Source organism: Mus caroli, unplaced genomic scaffold (genome assembly GCF_978045245.1).
Source record: "Mus caroli unplaced genomic scaffold, Mus_caroli_1 scaffold_2, whole genome shotgun sequence".
Lineage (NCBI taxonomy): Eukaryota > Metazoa > Chordata > Mammalia > Rodentia > Muridae > Mus > Mus caroli.
Window position 1 is genome coordinate 95,707,040 of NW_028227257.1, and position 16,632 is coordinate 95,723,671.

The window sequence follows — 16,632 nt, forward strand, 5'->3', positions numbered from 1 at the left end:
GCAAGGGATTGACTCTGGGGTCTTGTGCATGCAAGGTGACTATTTTTTTTTTTTTTTGGTTTTTTTTTTTTTTTGGTTTTTTTTTGTTTTCGAGACAGGGTTTCTCTTTATAGCTCTGGCTGTCCTGGAGCTCACTTTGTAGACCAGGCTGGCCTCGAACTCAGAAATCCGCCTGCCTCTGCCTCCCGAGTGCTGGGATTAAAGGCGTGCGCCACCATGCCCGGCTGACTATTTTTTAACATAAAACTACATCCTTAGCCTGGGGAAAAATGGATTCTATTTGGAATTTCTGCTTGTAATTCAAATTTAGGAGAGCCTAAAATCATAGGTGAAATTTCACCATCATTAAGTTTCCACAGAATCAATGTCTGGGCTCCCTTTTCTTACCAAAGTCTCACTTGTCCACCCTGTGGAGTCAGTCATAAGCACTTTGTTGTTTTTACTTTATCACACTTTTTGGTGCCCTCAGCAGCCAGGAAGGGTATTGGGTACCTTGAAACTGGAGTTATAGAAGGATATCATATGGAAGAACAACAGCCCTTAAACACTGAGCAGTCTCTGACCCCATCACCTAGCTCTTGCTTCCTCTGAGAGCCTTGAGCTTTGTCTTTTCCATCTGCCTGGAGTGTCTCCTAAATAAGCATCCTTCTGGGCTGAGGCACCACTGCTCTCAAGAATGGTTCTTCTGTGTATTCCTCCCTTTTGAGATGCAGTTTGATGGAAACCATGTGAAAGAATTCATGGTTTCAAATGAAGAAATAAAGAAGGCTCTTTTTGAACTCACTTCTAATGTGGGGCCATAAATCTGTAACTGCTCTGTCACCCTCCTGTTCTTTTCACTAGGTTACAAGTGGCTCTTACATCAGTCTAGGTCCCAGGTGATAATTACTTTGGGACCTGGAGGACTGGGAACAGGAGGAAGAGTTCCTTTCAGCTGGCAGACGTAATTAGTGGAGGCATGTAGGCTTCAACTAATTAGGAGCAATTTACCCTCCATGCTTCTTTGTTAAGTAGGGAAAGCTATGAACAGAAATTACCAGTTAGGTCTGGTCATCAAAGAAATAATGATGCTTTTCTGCCCCAGAGAAGTCTGCAAAGAGTAGTTGAGGTTCTCCCTAGAGCAGCTCCTCCTCCTCATTGACTTCATTTGTTCAGTACTAAAGTCAGGCAGGAGCTGGGAGCATCCTGTGTCTTAATTCATTTCTGTCTTCACTGTTTGGGTAGGAGAATATCTGTTTAAGTAAACTTGCATCTTCCTGATTACATAATAGAATTTGTATTTGGGTTCCATCTGTGTTAGTTTAATACTTTTTTTGTTTGCTGTTTTGAGACAGGGTTTCTCTATGTAGCACTGAGCCAGTCCTGGAACTCATTGTATAGACTAGTCTGGCCTTTAACTTAGAGATCCGCCTGCTTCTGCCTCCCAAGGGCTGGAATTAAAGGTGTGCCACTACCTCTGGCTGCGTTTTGTTATTTTAAGACAGTCTGACTATGTAGCGCTGTTTAGCCTGGAACTCATTATGTATTCCAGGCTGACCTCAGATTCATAGAGATAGATCTGCCTGCCTTTGGCTTGTGAGTATTGGAATTAAAGGTGAGTGTCACCATGTCTGGCTTTTGAGGTCAAGAGACTGAGTTTGGTACTCTGTTAATGTTTTTGGACTTCAGTTCTTCACTTCTATTTATAAAGAAGTTGAATTGGAGCACTTTATTTCAGCTGTGTGAACGTTTCTAGATGGTATCTTACATGGAATCTTAATACATAAAACAAAAGTTAAGAATGAATGCCAGGGTTCAAATGAGATTTATACAAGTCCAGCTTCCCAGAGTGCCTAAGACCTCAGAGCTTCTGGCAACATCATTGGGAATCACTAAATTGATCTCCTCTATACTGTTCCCAAGTACAAAGTCTCAATTTTCCATTTCTAAAGTTGGGGAGAAGAGGTAGGGAGATCTCTGTTTTTGGTAGAATAAAAAAGCAAGCAGGTTAGTTAGTAATCCGGATGGCCTCTCCAGTGTCCTATCCGTGGCCCAACTTGCTTGCTTTCTTTGAGATTCTGCCTCAGGTCTTTTCCACTCTTTGGGCAACCTCTGTAGAGCTCTCTTCTCTTCTCTTCTCTTCTCTTCTCTTCTCTTCTCTTCTCTTCTCTTCTCTTCTCTTCTCTTCTCTTCTCTTCTCTTCTCTTCTCTTCTCCTCTCCTCTTCTCTTCCTTTCCTTCCCGTGTGGTTTTCCTCATTCAGGAAAGTGCCCAGATCCTACAGCACACATGGTTCAGATGCTGGAAATTACAGGGTATAGAAGTACAAGAAGCAAGTGTAAAGAAAAACTTATGAATCTCTCAGAGGACACATTGTTTTCCATGGAATCTTTAAGAAATTGTTCCTTGATGAATTTCTAGGCTGGAAACGGGGCTTTCATTCCAGCCGTCTCATCAAGAAACTAGACAAATGCTCAAGCAGTATGCTAGACTTGGGTGGAGGGCATGGGCATGGGCATGTTCCTTAGGAGCTTACTGCCTCAGATTTAAATGTCCTTCAATCTCTAGTACCTCACATAGGGGAGATGGGATCAAGGATGAAAGAGCTGGAATGATAATTGATGATAGTGAAGATTTTTCTTGCGTCTTATATCTGGTGAATTCTCAGTATGATACAAGCTGATTTAAAAAGAATTCTAGTAGCAAAGCATGGCACATGCATTTAATCTCAGCACTTGGGAGGCAATCAGATGGATCTTTGAGTAAGAGAACAACCTGGTCCACATAATGAGAACCTGTTTCAAACAAAGAACAGGACCTGCCGCCTTCTCCCCCACAGAAGAATTTTAGCATCTTTTCAGACATGCTTCTTTATTTTCATGTGTGTATTATACAACTGAAGTGACAAGTAGCAAGCTTAAGAGTTTCCTGTGAATTGAGGAAGAATTAGAATCTAAAACTCATTGGTTGAGTTTTTCTTTCTAGGAATTTGAACTTTTTTTTCTTTTAAGTAGTAGGAAGTGTTAGAAATGTTAGGGAACAAGATTTCAGGAGAGTGTCTATTGAAACCCCCACTTCCCCTTTTACTTGGCATTGAAAATAGGCATAATGAATGGGTGGGCAGAAGAACCTGTTCTACCTGGGGTGGTTTATGTCTGGGAATCCCATCAGTGACTCAGCTTCTGAGCTGCAGCCACTCCCTAAACTTCTTGTGCTCTGTGATTATTACTTACAGAGCTAAGGACAAGTCCTAACTTTTCTCTTAGGTCTGGCTACATCTCTTTCTATCAAAGGCAACCGATTCAAATAGGCTACTTGGAGTGGTCATCTTAGAATCTAGCAGAGTGCTAAAACAAGGAAAGCTTTTCCTTAAGACAAGTGGAACATAGGGTGTGGCTGAAACAGGCTTTGCTCACAGATTGTTGAGGTGAATTGCTCCTTCAGCTAGAGTCCTAAAGCTAGAAGCTGCAAGTCTCAGTCTAGAAGATACTGTTCATGAAGAAGGTGAATTATTTGAATCACTTAGACATTCTGTCACTGTGGGGACAGTCTTTATTTTAACAATAGATAAACTCAATTTTACTATTATGTATTTCACTGAAATATACTGACAGAGGCTTAAAGGTAAAATCTGGCAGGATACACAAGGAGTTGGGTGATTTATTTTGTTGGAAATGACACTGAAGAAAAGGTGGGGTCTAAAAGATCAGGAGTTGAGCCAGGTGTGGTGGCACAACCTGTGTGTAATACTATCACCCAGAAGGCTGAAGCAGGCAGGAATATTAGAAGTTCCAAAGTGTGAGAGTATTTTAGTGTTCTAGGCAGAAATACGCCACACAAAGAGACCCTCTTTCAAAAAAACAAAACAAATGGGAGGGTGTGAGGAGGAAAATAATAAGAAAAAAAAAAAAGGCCTAGATTGGACTCTGAGTTGAGGGGCTACAGTGACCAGTTCTAAGAACTTTAAATCACAAGTGGTCTAAAGATTTATTTTTCCCTTCTAATTATCTTCCCAGGCTGTAGGAGTGAAGTGAGTCACCCTTTCTCTTCTTCTCAGGCGGAAATTGAAGGACAGCTAAGTACTAGGGAGGGGCTCTGACCTGGATGATTGGTTTTCAGTTTCTCTTCCTTCCTGAGAAACCAGGGAAGTAGGTTCTGCAGGGCCTCTACCTTCCCACGGTCTACCCCAGCTCCTGCCATGGCTTGAGAATATCTTTTCTGAGTAGAAGCACTCACAGAGGAAGGGGCTTTCTGTGATAATACTGTGGAATTGTGGCTAAAGGGATGTTTTTACTTTGATAGCTGTCATTATTTTGTTTCCCAATTCCATATAGCCCAGTAAAGAGAAGCAATGAGTTTATTAATGTTTACTAGCTGCAAAGCCTGGTACATAAATAGTATTTAGTAGTATTTATACATTTTTTTGTTGTTGTTGTTTTTCAAGACAGGATTTCTTTGTATAGCTCTGGATGTCCTGGAACTCACTCTGTAGACCTGACTGGCCTTGAACTCAGAAATCCGCCTGCCTCTGCCTCCCAATTGCTGGGACTAAAGGCGTGCTCCACCACTGCCCTGCTGTATTTATACATTTTTAAATGGATGGCTGACTTTGAAAACCTGGATAGTGGTGACAGAGATTTGTGTCTCATTGGTTTATTTATATCTAGTTAAGAAGTCCACTGCTTCTAAACTGTCTCGGTCACTATTTACAGTTGTGTTGTTTGCTTTAAAGGGAACTGATCACCTTTCTTGACTGTTGTAAGTTACAGTATTGTCTTATTATCCTAGTCCCATCTTTTCCTTCATTACATTCTTCCTGTCTTCTGACTGTCTGGGTATAAGGGGACAAGGGCAGATGCTGTCCTTATTCTGGAGATTACATTCTCAACCACACAAAGCAGATTAGGGTATTTAGCTGATGTCTTATAGTGAGGAGGAAATTCTTTCTGAGCTGAGACAAGAGATAATACTGGTTCCTGGGAAAAGAGAGGACAGCTTCTCTATTCAGAGTTAGGTTCTGACAGAACCTGAAGTCAGACTTACATTAGCACTCTTTATTGTTTTCCCTGTCAGAGGTATCTAAAGCATGTCTCTTGCTTTGAATGCTGCAAATACTGGATATGAGTGCCCCCTCCCACCCAGCCTTCCATAGGATTTAGGATTTGTTTCATCTGAAACTGTCTCAACTTTTCTTCTCATTCTTTGCTCCATTTTTGGATGTCAGGAGAAATCTAGTTTTTTTTTTTTTTAAAGATTTATTTATTTATTATATGTAAGTACACTGTAGTTGTCTTCAGACACTCCAGAAGAGGGAGTCAGATCTCGTTACAGATGGTTGTGAGCCACCATGTGGTTGCTGGGATTTGAACTCTGGACCTTCGGAAGAGCAGTCGGGTGCTCTTACCCACTGAGCCATCTCACCAGCCCGAGAAATCTAGTTCTTTGTTCTATATTTTTTATGAAATGCTTTACAGATTTACATGTCATCCTTTCATAGAGGCCATGATGATCTGTATTATTCTAATTTAGTATATGTGCTGTCAAAGTGAGCATTGTTTTTTTTTTCTATGAGCCTACATAGACCTTGAACTGGCAACTGTACTTTCCGAATTCTAAGTATTAGTGTTACAGGTGTGCACTACTGAGCCTGACTTAATTTCTGTCTTCTGATATACATTCTTGTCTGAATTATTATTTTGGTTTTTTTTTTGAGACATGGTTTCTCTGTGTAGCCCTGGCTGTCCTAGAACTGACTCCATAGACAGTCTGGCTTCAAACTCAGAGATCCACCTGCCTCAACCTCCTGAGTGCTAGGACCACAGGTGTGTGCCACCATGCCCAGAATTATTTTTATTTTTTACTCTTAACCATTAGAATTGGTCTCTAGATAGGTGACAGTGGAGAAACCCAAAGTAGTTGAGATTGGTTCAAAGCTACCTGTAAAGACAGAAGGGAAACTAGAGAAGCATCCTCATGCTTTGGGCTATTAAGCAGGTCATCAGTGAGACATGGGTCCAAAAACTTTGAAGTTGCTTCAGAGACAGGAGTGTAGCTGATACTCATTAGTCAGTGCCTAGTTCTTGGTTCTGGTTTGTAAAGAGAGAAGGATACATTGATTATAAGGCTGTGTAAAGATTCTGAAGAACCAGACCTTGATGCAGGGGGTTAATACAAGATTATCTCATTCTGATGTAAACGGAACAGTTTTATGGGAAACTGGGATACTGATGGATAGGAACGATAAAGGTAATCTGTGATATCAGAGGTACATCTCCTAAGAATTACATATATGTAAGAAGCTCAATCTCTTTAGATTTGTGCTAGTGTCAAAGGAGTTTATTTTCTTTATTGTCTACAGGTGTCCAGGACTAAGCCTGAATGTGTCACCTGCAGTGCCCATTTACAATGCAATTATGTTTCTCTTTGTGCTGGCCAACTTTAGCATGGCCACCTTTATGGACCCAGGAATTTTTCCCCGAGGTAAGATCTTTCAGTACTCTCATGTAAGCTCCCTGTTGTCATTAAAAATAATTATTTGGGCAGATAACAATTGATCTTGGGCTTGTAGGATTCTTGGATACTGTTACTAGAATATATATCACAATATCTAGTTAATTTGGATCATTTTGGATCAAACTTTTATTATTTAAATTGTATTATTATTTAAGGTTTTTTTTTTTTTATAGTTTGAGTGTATTCTTTCCCATCCCCCAGCTCTTCAATAAGATCTTTCCCTATCTCTGTACCTACCCAACTTCGTGTTCTTTTCCTCAAACAACAACAAAACAAGGAAAAAGGAAAATGAAAACAAAATTAAACTAACACGTATGCACACAAACTGGCATCTGCTTTGTGTTGGCCTACTATTGTTCTGGGCTCGATACCCAGGGTCACTCCATTAGAGAAACTGATTTTCTTCCTTTCTCAACAGGTAACAGTTGTAAATAGCATCTTGAATAGTGGTTGTGCTTTGGTTTTCTTCTTTGGGTCAAATCTTTTATTTGTATTCAGAAATTTATTTAGATCTTGTACACTGGTATTAGGTACAAATGAGAAAGTGAGTATGAGTAAGGTTCTCATGAGGAAGTAGACACGAGTGTAGTTATATTTGCTCAGAGACATTAGTGAAGTACTGCTAAGAATAGGTGAGAAACTTTACCAGGTAGAAGACTGGAGGGCAGTTTCAGGCAAAGGAAGTATACACAGAAGCTTGTGCCTATGGAAGGATGGCATCATCAAGGCTGGAGTACTATCCAGTGTAGTATATGGTGAGACCAGAAAAGAAACCCAGACCCAGGTTATAAAGGACTTCATTTGCTAAATTAAACAAGCATCTGGTAAATATATTATACTACTTCTTTTGATACCTAAGAGGTCTTAAATTTACAAAAAATAATTTTTCAGTCCGTGTATAGGCTTTGGCAGTAATATACACTAGATGAAAATTTGAATTTAAGACTAGAATAAAGCTTTTTCAGAAGTAGATTCAACAGAATCATTTATGACAGCTTAAAGGAGCAGAGCAGAGTGTAAAACAATCTGCTGCTACACCACCCTGAACATGCTTGATCTTGTCTGAACTAGAAGCTAAGCAAGGTGAGGTCTACGTAGCACTTAGATAGGAGACGATGGTTTTATTGTGTAGTTTCAAGGTTCATAACTTAGGAGATAAATTGGATGCTGATTTTTATAAACTGAATGTTAAACAGGCTGTATATTTGCTTTTTTATTTATTTTCCTCCATGCTAGGGATTGAATCCAGGTCTTAGATAAGCACTATACTCCGAGACCTAGCTAATGAATTTGAGTTATTCCTTGGTACAGTTAATCAGTGGGCAGTTGAATAGTAGGAGTTAAATACTTTGTTTTAGGAATATGCAGCTATGGTATTTGAAACAACAAGAGTAAGATTATCTAGAGAAAGAAGAGTCAGCTTAGGAAAGAGATGAGGTAAGACATGGTCAGTTCTGCTACTTTTTTTTTTTTTTTTTTTTGGTTTTTCGAGACAGGGTTTCTCTGTATAGCCCTGGCTGTCCTGGAACTCACTTTGTAGACCAGGCTGGCCTCGAACTCAGAAATCCGCCTGCCTCTGCCTCCCGAGTGCTGGGATTAAAGGCGTGCGCCACCATGCCCGGCAGTTCTGCTACTTTTAATATGAGTATAGGAGAACTAGCCATTGAAGAGATATTGAACAAGGAGGAGAAAGGAAAGAGAAAGCTAAGGAGATCTCATGTAGTAACTGACTTATTACTAGTATAGTAACTCAAAAGTCACCCTTTGTTTTGCTTACTAAGAATCCATTTCTTTTTTTTTTTTTTTTTTTTTTTTGTGGTTTTTCGAGACAGGGTTTCTCTGTGTAGCTCTGGCTGTCCTGGAACTCACTTTGTAGACCAGGCTGGCCTCGAACTCAGAAATCCGCCTGCCTCTGCCTCCCGAGTGCTGGGATTAAAGGCGTGCGCCACCACGCCTGGCTAGAATCCATTTCTTAAAAAATTATTTTTATTTCTAGACAGGGTTCTCACTCTAGCCCAGGTTGACCTTGAATTCTGCATTAGCCTCTTGAGTGCTCTAATTACAAGTGTGAACCACTATATCTGGCTGAAAATTTTATCTTAATAATAGTTTAAGTAGTGTATTTATGTATTTATAAGGAGAAGATAGAGCTGAATTACAGCTGTTTGCAGGCAGTGAGTGGAAAGTGAGCAAGCAGTCAGCAGGTATTAGATTTCCTCTTAAGAAGTAAGCAAAGGGTCGTGCATGGTGGCGCACACCTTTAATCCCAGCACTCGGGAGGCAGAGGCAGGTGGAATTCTGAGTTCGAGGCCAGCCTGGTCTACAAAGTGAGTTCCAGGACAGCCAGGGCTACACAGAGAAACCCTGTCTCAAAAAGCCTTAAAAACCTAAAAAAAAAAAAGTAAGCAAAGAAGGTAGAAGATGGTATAATATTTTAATGGAGAAGCAAACTTTTTACAAGACAGAAGCATGAGATTGAGCCAGAGAAGAATGTGAAGTCTGAATGGAAGACCAGGAAAAGCTGAAAGTAATCTTCTAGAGCAGTGGGACCGTCTCTCATGCATATTGGAAGTCCTGCTCATGGAGGGAGTAGGCTCTTTGGAAAGGGAATTAGAATAAGAACCGTCATGAGGAAGAAGTAGAGAGACCATGAGCTAACAAAAAGCTATTACTAATGACATCTACTTTCCTCATAAGTGTAAGATGATTTTCTAAGTGGACTTGGGATAGCACATGAAATTAGGTTTTCCTGACTTGTCACTGTACTCTGAAAGCCTGCTTCAGTGTTAAGTGATCATTTGGGATTTCTCTGAGAGAAGGTTTTTGTGGCCCAAAAACCAAGGAAGGATATTTTAGTGAGTTATTAATATTCATTTATAGGTATTCAGTAGCCTACTATATGGAAAGCTGTGATGACCATTTGTAATTTTTTTTCCTAATTTTTTTGTTCTTGTTTGCTTGTTTATTTTTTTGTGGCAGAGTGTCTTTGTAATCCTGACTGTTCCGGGAACTCGCTCTGTAGACCAAACTAGCCTTGGACTCCACAGAAATCTACCTGCTTCTGCCTCTTGAGTGCTGGGATTAAAAGTATACACCACTACTCCCCAGCTTTTTTTTTTTTTTTTTTGGTTTTTTCGAGACAGGGTTTCTCTGTATAGCCCTGGCTGTCCTGGAACTCACTTTGTAGACCAGGCTGGCCTCGAACTCAGAAATCCACCTGCCTTGGCCTGCCTCCGAGTGCTGGGATTAAAGGCGTGTGCCACCATGCCCGGCTCCCCAGCTTTTAAAATGTTTTTAAGGTCATTACTTTCAAAGAGCTTAAGTTCAGAAGGGAGTGTGGTATATGTGTGTGTGTTGTTAAGTGACAAGAATAATTATTGCTGTTAAAGTTGAGTTCTATAGATGATAATGTGGAAAAATCAGAAATTTTAAGACACCAAGCATTTGACTTTCCTGTTGAAAAGATGTGTATTATAGAGATTTTGAGCCAAGATGATGGTGCATGACATGGAGGTAGGGCAGTTGTATGAGCCCAGGATTGAGGCCAGCCTAGGAAACAGGGAGATTCCTTTCTTTAATTAATTTTTTTCCCTTCTATTTAATGTGGTTTTTGTGACAGGGTTTCTCTGTGTAGTCCTGGCCGTCCTGGAACTCACTCTGTAGACCAGGCTGGCCTTGAACTCAGAAATCCGCCTGCCTCTGCCTCCCGAGTGCTGGGATTAAAGGCATGCACTACCACTGCTCGGCGGAGAGAACTCTTATATTATGGTATACTCCCTTTATTTTGAAGAACTTTTTGTTTTGTTTTCTTACATTGCTGAGGATTAAACGTAGGGAATTGCACATGTTAGACAGTAACAGAGCTACATCCCTGAAGATTTTACATATGACCTGGGCATGATTGTGTATCTCTGGTCACAGCTCTTGAGAGACGGAGGCTGGCAGATTTATGTGGTTGTCAGGCGAACCACAGCTAGTAGTAAGACCATATGTGAAAAACAAACCATAATTTTATATATGTCACTATTTAGGTTTATTTAGATCTAGTATGTATCTACAGAAGTAATAAGATGTCTATTTTCTTCCAGTCTGGGGATTGAACCCAAAGTCTTGTGCATAGTGCACAAGAGATCTACATGCTTCTGAGATTAAAGATGTTTGTCACTATGCTTGGCTGTAAACTTCATTTTTGATGACTGTATTATCACTTATTTTTCTTTCTCATATTTTTTCTAGATTAATTATAAAAGTAAAAATTGCCTACTGCATATGAGGGGGAAAGTAATATTCTTTGTTTCAAAATGGGATAATTTCTGGTAGTTGAAAAACTTGGGGCAGTGGCAAATTGGAGTTTGAGTAACAGAATGGGGGAAAAGGGAATTAAAAGAGCAGACTCTTTGGAGCAAGAGATTTGTTTGTTGGGGGGGTAATTATGCATTTTGATATGTAAATTATCTTTTAAGATAGATTCACAGTATGTAAACACAGGAAAATCAGCATGTATATCACTTTTGGAGTACCTTTCTTTTGAACCCTATTTCCCAGTGTAGAATAAACTTTTTCCTCATCCATGTTCCCATAGTGGATGTAGAGTTGATCTCATAGTATTAGTTATTAGTTCCCAGTTTCTCATACTCATTAGATTGTGGATTTCTGCCACATCTTTAAAAACTAATTTTTTATTTAAATGTAAATTTTTTTTTTTTTTGGTTTTTCGAGACAGGGTTTCTCTGTATAGCCCTGGCTGTCCTGGAACTCACTTTGTAGACCAGGCTGGCCTCGAACTCAGAAATCCGCCTGCCTCTGCCTCCCAAGTGCTGGGATTAAAGGCGTGTGCCACCAAACCCAGCCCTGTAAATTTTAAAGATTTAATTCCAGAGTGGGTGGTGTAGTGACACATGCTTTTAATCATAGCACTCAGTGGAGTCAGAGGCAGGGCGATTTCTCTGAGTTTGAGGCAGGCCTAGTCTATAAAGTGAGTTCCAGGACCGCCATAGCTATATTGAGGAATGTTGCACAGAGAAACACTGTTTTGTTGGGGGGGAAGAACTTAACAAAAACTGGTTTTTATTTATTTAAATTTTGTGAGTATATATGTATGTCATTTATTTTGTATGTGTGTATTGGGTGCATTTTATGTTGCACACATGGAGTCGATTTTCTCCTTACACCTCATGAGCCTCAGGAATCAAACTCAGGTTGTTAGTCATGGCAGCTAGTGCCTTTACTATCTCACCAGCCCTAAATACAATTTTGTTGAATTTTAATACATATGTAGATAAAGGCAAAAGTAAGTTAAATAAATATTAATGCATTTTTACAAGATCATCAGTGTTCGCTATAAGCCAGCATCACTGTGAAAGTAGGGGGAATTGGGGAAAGTTACCAGCATCCATTAACAGATTGCTCTTTTTTTATTTTTATTTTTTTAAGATTTATTTATTTGGACTGGAGAAGTTACGGAGTTAAGAACACAGGCTGTTATTTTTAATGAGGCCAGAGGTTTTATCCCTATCACTGACATGGTGGCTCATAAGTCTGTAACTCTATTTCTAGGGGGTCTGATGCCATCTTCTAGCTTCCGGGTACTTCTTGCTTGCATGTGGTGTATATACATACTTGTGGGTGAACACTTGTGTACATAAAATGAAAATAAATGTGAGTTCAAAAGAGAACTGACTCCTGAAGGTTGTCCTCTGAACTCCACACACACGTGCTCACACATATACACAGACTAATGACTAAATTAATACATTTTTAATTAAGAATATATATTCTTACTATTCCTGATATGAGGGGAAAAACTTTTGTTCTTAACCATGTAGTATGATGTGAGCTGTGGGTTTGTAAAATACAACATTATTTTGAGGTACTTAAGAAACTCTGGTTTGGTGCAGATAGCAGAGAACCTGAGTTCGATTCACAGCTCACAGCTGCCTATAACTCCAGCACTACCAGGGGATCCAACACCCTCTTCTGGCATACACACATACACACACACGCCTATACAGACACACACAAATACACATACACACACACACTAACAAGTTTTAAAGAGCTATGTTTTGAATATCCTATGTTCTTAATACTCGATAGTTTGGGCATAGTTGTTTTTAAATTTTTTCTTTTCTAGCCGAAGAAGATGAAGACAAAGAAGATGATTTCCGAGCTCCCCTTTACAAAACAGTGGAGATCAAGGGTATCCAGGTGCGAATGAAATGGTGTGCCACCTGCCGCTTTTACCGTCCTCCTAGATGCTCCCACTGCAGTGTCTGTGACAACTGTGTGGAGGTAAGAACACTGGGTGGGTGAGACTTGTTTATACTAAGTTGTCTTCCTCCTTACTGTGTGGTAGGTACTTTTTCAATTAAGGTTTTTATTCTTTTATTGACTTACATGGATGTTTTTGACTACATGTATATCTGTGCACTGTGTGCATTTGGAGACTAGGAGTGGACCTCACAGACAGCTGTGAGCCTCCATGTGGGACATTGAGCCCGAGTCCTCTAGAACAGCTCTCCAGCTCTCTCTTAAAAAATAAATTTGAAAAAGTTTTGTTTTTTATTTTTGTGTGTACCTGGTGCCTAAGGAGGCCAGAAGGTGGCATTAGATCCCTTGGAACTAAAGGTACTGATAGTTGGCTCTGAGCCACCATGTGGATGCTGGGACCAGAACCCAGGTCTTAAAGAGCAGTAAGAGCTCTTAAGCACTTGGCCATCTTGCACCCCCTATAATATTTTTTTTTAAACAAAGATTTATTTTTTTTTTAATTATATGTATTTGTGGGTATTTGCACATGAAGTGCTGGTGACAGAGGAAGCCAGGGGCTAGGAAGTTGTAAGCTGACTGATGTACAGGCTGTGAACCGATTTCAGATTCCTTTGTAAGAACAGTGCACACGCCGGGCGTGGTGGCGCACGCCTTTATTTTAATCCCAGCACTCGGGAGGCAGAGGCAGGCGGATTTCTGAGTTCGAGGCCAGCCTGGTCTACAAAGTGAGTGCCAGGACAGCCAGGGCTACACAGAGAAACCCTGTCTCGAAAAACCAAAAAAAAAAAAAGAACAGCGCACACACCTTAATCACCAAGCAATCTCTGTAGCTCCTAGAGCAGATTCCTGACGTGCAGTCCTGCTGAGCTGCCTAATGTACATGGTCCAACGGAATCCAATGGCATTTGGAGTGAAGCAATAAGAGCCAGAGCATGAGCTCTGTTATTACACAATGAAGCCTTAGCTCTAATAACAGCTTTCCTGACCCCAAGATTCAGTCTCAGCCATCCATACTGTGGTTACTTAGTGCTATCTCTTGTACAAAAAGCATGGCCTCGTGTTTAGTTCCATTTTTGTATCTACCCTTCTGTGTTGTTTTCTTTTTATTCCCATAAATCTTGAGTGTTTATCAACATTTGTCTTTTTGATTGCTTAGATTATGTAGACCAGGCTGGCCTCTTAACTTTTGTAGCCATATTCCTATGTCCCGAGTACTGGAGTTGTAGGCTGTAGCACCATGCCAAACTTTAGATCATTTTGAGAATTTGGCTTTTGGCCAACCCGCAGAAGGTCCTTCAGTTAACACAGAGCAAAGAGAAACTGCTTTGAATTTTTTAAAATTTGTTTTAAAATTTTTTCAAATTTTTGTAACTAAATGATCATAAAAAACTAAAAGTAAAACTTAAGTTCTGTAATTTAAATCCTCTTATCAACAAAAGAGATCTAATACTGCTTTTTTTTGGTGGGGGTTGTTTTTTCTTTGTTTTATTTTTTTTTTATGTATGTGGGATAGTAGGGGGCGAGGGGTGGACAGGTGGATGGATGCGCATGTATACCTGTTAAGTGAGAAGTCCCAGGGATTGAACCCAGGTTGTCAGGCTTGGTGGCAGATACCTTTATCTAGTGAACCATCTGGCTAACCCTAGTGCTGTTTTAAGGATGCCTTTTATTATCTTTTTGCTCCTAGGAATTTGACCATCACTGCCCTTGGGTAAACAACTGTATTGGTCGCAGGAACTACAGATACTTCTTCCTTTTCCTCCTTTCCCTGACAGCTCACATCATGGGTGTGTTTGGCTTTGGCCTCCTTTATGTCCTCTATCACATAGAGGAACTCTCAGGGGTCCGCACTGCTGTCACGTATCCTTGAATGCCTTTGGCTTGTAGGATGGGGGTGGGGTTGGAGGGCAAGTTGAATCCTTGAGTCTGGAAAGGTAAAGGGCAAGTGGTCACAGTAGAACTGGGGAAAGCAAGATAATATTGTTCTGTTTTCCTTGACCACTTGGAATCAGCATGGCAGTGATGTGTGTGGCTGGCTTATTTTTCATCCCTGTAGCTGGCCTCACAGGATTTCATGTGGTGCTGGTGGCTAGGGGACGCACAACCAATGAACAGGTAAGGAAAACTGGCAGGAGACTGAATAGGGCATGTCTTAAGCCCCTACTACAGAAGAACATGACACTTTCACAAATAGAATGCCAGCAAATACTTAATGTGATGATGTAGAGATATTAACTGTAGTGGGGAAAGTGAATGAAGTAGGCCTAAGTCCTCAATAAGTAGAATTAAAGCTGGAAATGGTGGTATAGATCTGTAATCTTACTTAGGAGGCTGAGGTAATAGGATTGATCTACTTGGACCCTGTCCCAAAACAGTCAGAAAAATTACCTTAAGAAATGGTCTTGGCCGGGCGTGGTGGCGCACGCCTTTAATCCCAGCACTCGGGAGGCAGAGGCAGGCGAATTTCTGAGTTCGAGGCCAGCCTGGTCTACAAAGTGAGTGCCAGGACAGCCAGGGCTACACAGAGAAACCCTGTCTCGAAAAACCAAAAAAAAAAAAAAAAAAAAAGAAATGGTCTTGTTATAATTCTTTTAACAAATATTTAGTCTGCAAATTTATAGAAGTTAATTGGGACAGACTTTAGGAAATACATAGTACTGCTTAAAGATTATTTTTGTGCACATAATAGTAGCTAATGTTAATTACTTAGTCTTGTAGTTAGCCTATCTGTGGATTCTTTAGGTTTAATCAAATATAGATGGGGAGGGAAAATCACATCAGTACTGAGTATACACATCCTTTTTCTTAGCATTGTTCTGTAAGTAATACAACAATTCTTTATATAACATGCTGTATTAGGTATAGTATTGGTATAATGATGGAAAGATGAATTAGTGTGCATAGGCTATTTGAGTTACTGTGCCCATTTATATAAGGGAATCCACCTGGGGATTATTTTAGTCAATATTCAGAAAGGTACTTAACCCCATGTTATACAGGAAACTGATACTGGGCTTGGTTTCCATGAGGTAGGCTTAGAATTTGAACTAAGAATCCTCACTCTAGAATCTCTATTCTTATCATCACCAGTATCAGTTTTTTACCTGAAAGAGTGGCTGCACAGTCACTTTGTCCTTTGGCATAAGTCTGACCTACCTGGGTTCTATTTCCTAGGTTACAGGTAAATTCCGGGGAGGTGTGAATCCCTTCACCAATGGCTGCTGTAACAATGTTAGCCGTGTCCTCTGCAGTTCTCCAGCACCCAGGTATACCCACACCCTTGGATTAGTGTTCATTCTTGGTCAAACTTTTGTCTCCTTTGGGCTTGTTCTGATTAAGGGAAGTTTAAAGGAAAATGGCCTTTTAGGAAGGGTTTGCTCTTAGAATAGTAAGTGCTACAAGGAAGAGACTCGCTGATCTTCAATACTAACTTGTACACTATTCTGAAAGGACTGTTTTATTTTGTTTTTTAAAGATTTATTTATTTATTTATTATATGTGTGTACACTGTAGCTGTCTTCAGACACTCCAGTAGAAGGCATCAGATTTTTGTTACGGATGGTTGTGAGTCACCATGTGGTTGCTGGGATTTGAACTCAGGACCTTTGGAAGAGCAGTCGGTGCTCTTAACCGCTGAGCCATCTCACCAGCCCCCAGGACTGGTTTTTGATGCTAAAGATTAAACTGAGGGTCTTGTTCTTTATCACTGAGCTATATACTTCAGCCCATGACTGCTTATTACATATGCACAATGCTTCCTAGATGGTATGCAAGTAGAAATTTTGAATGTAATAGTAAGTGAAGGAAGAAAAACAATAGCAACCAACTAGACCCCCCCCCTGTCGTCCCCCCTCCCCAGCTCCCAGGGACT

At 40.3% G+C, this 16,632-nt stretch overlaps 1 protein-coding gene and 1 pseudogene across 2 annotated transcripts in view; one reads left to right on the forward strand and one right to left on the reverse strand.

Moving 5' to 3' along the window:
- Positions 1 to 16,632, forward strand: part of Zdhhc5 (zDHHC palmitoyltransferase 5) — a 28,635-nt gene that overhangs the window by 6,774 nt on the left and 5,229 nt on the right. For both annotated transcript variants that reach the window (XM_021154618.3, XM_029471468.2), the window contains exons 3-7: positions 6,337 to 6,458; positions 12,625 to 12,782; positions 14,449 to 14,621; positions 14,774 to 14,876; positions 15,936 to 16,027. In XM_021154618.3, the coding sequence (XP_021010277.1) occupies positions 6,337 to 6,458; positions 12,625 to 12,782; positions 14,449 to 14,621; positions 14,774 to 14,876; positions 15,936 to 16,027 (648 nt within the window). The remainder of the gene's footprint in view (positions 1 to 6,336; positions 6,459 to 12,624; positions 12,783 to 14,448; positions 14,622 to 14,773; positions 14,877 to 15,935; positions 16,028 to 16,632) is intronic.
- Positions 5,431 to 5,531, reverse strand: LOC147005880 (U6 spliceosomal RNA; annotated as a pseudogene).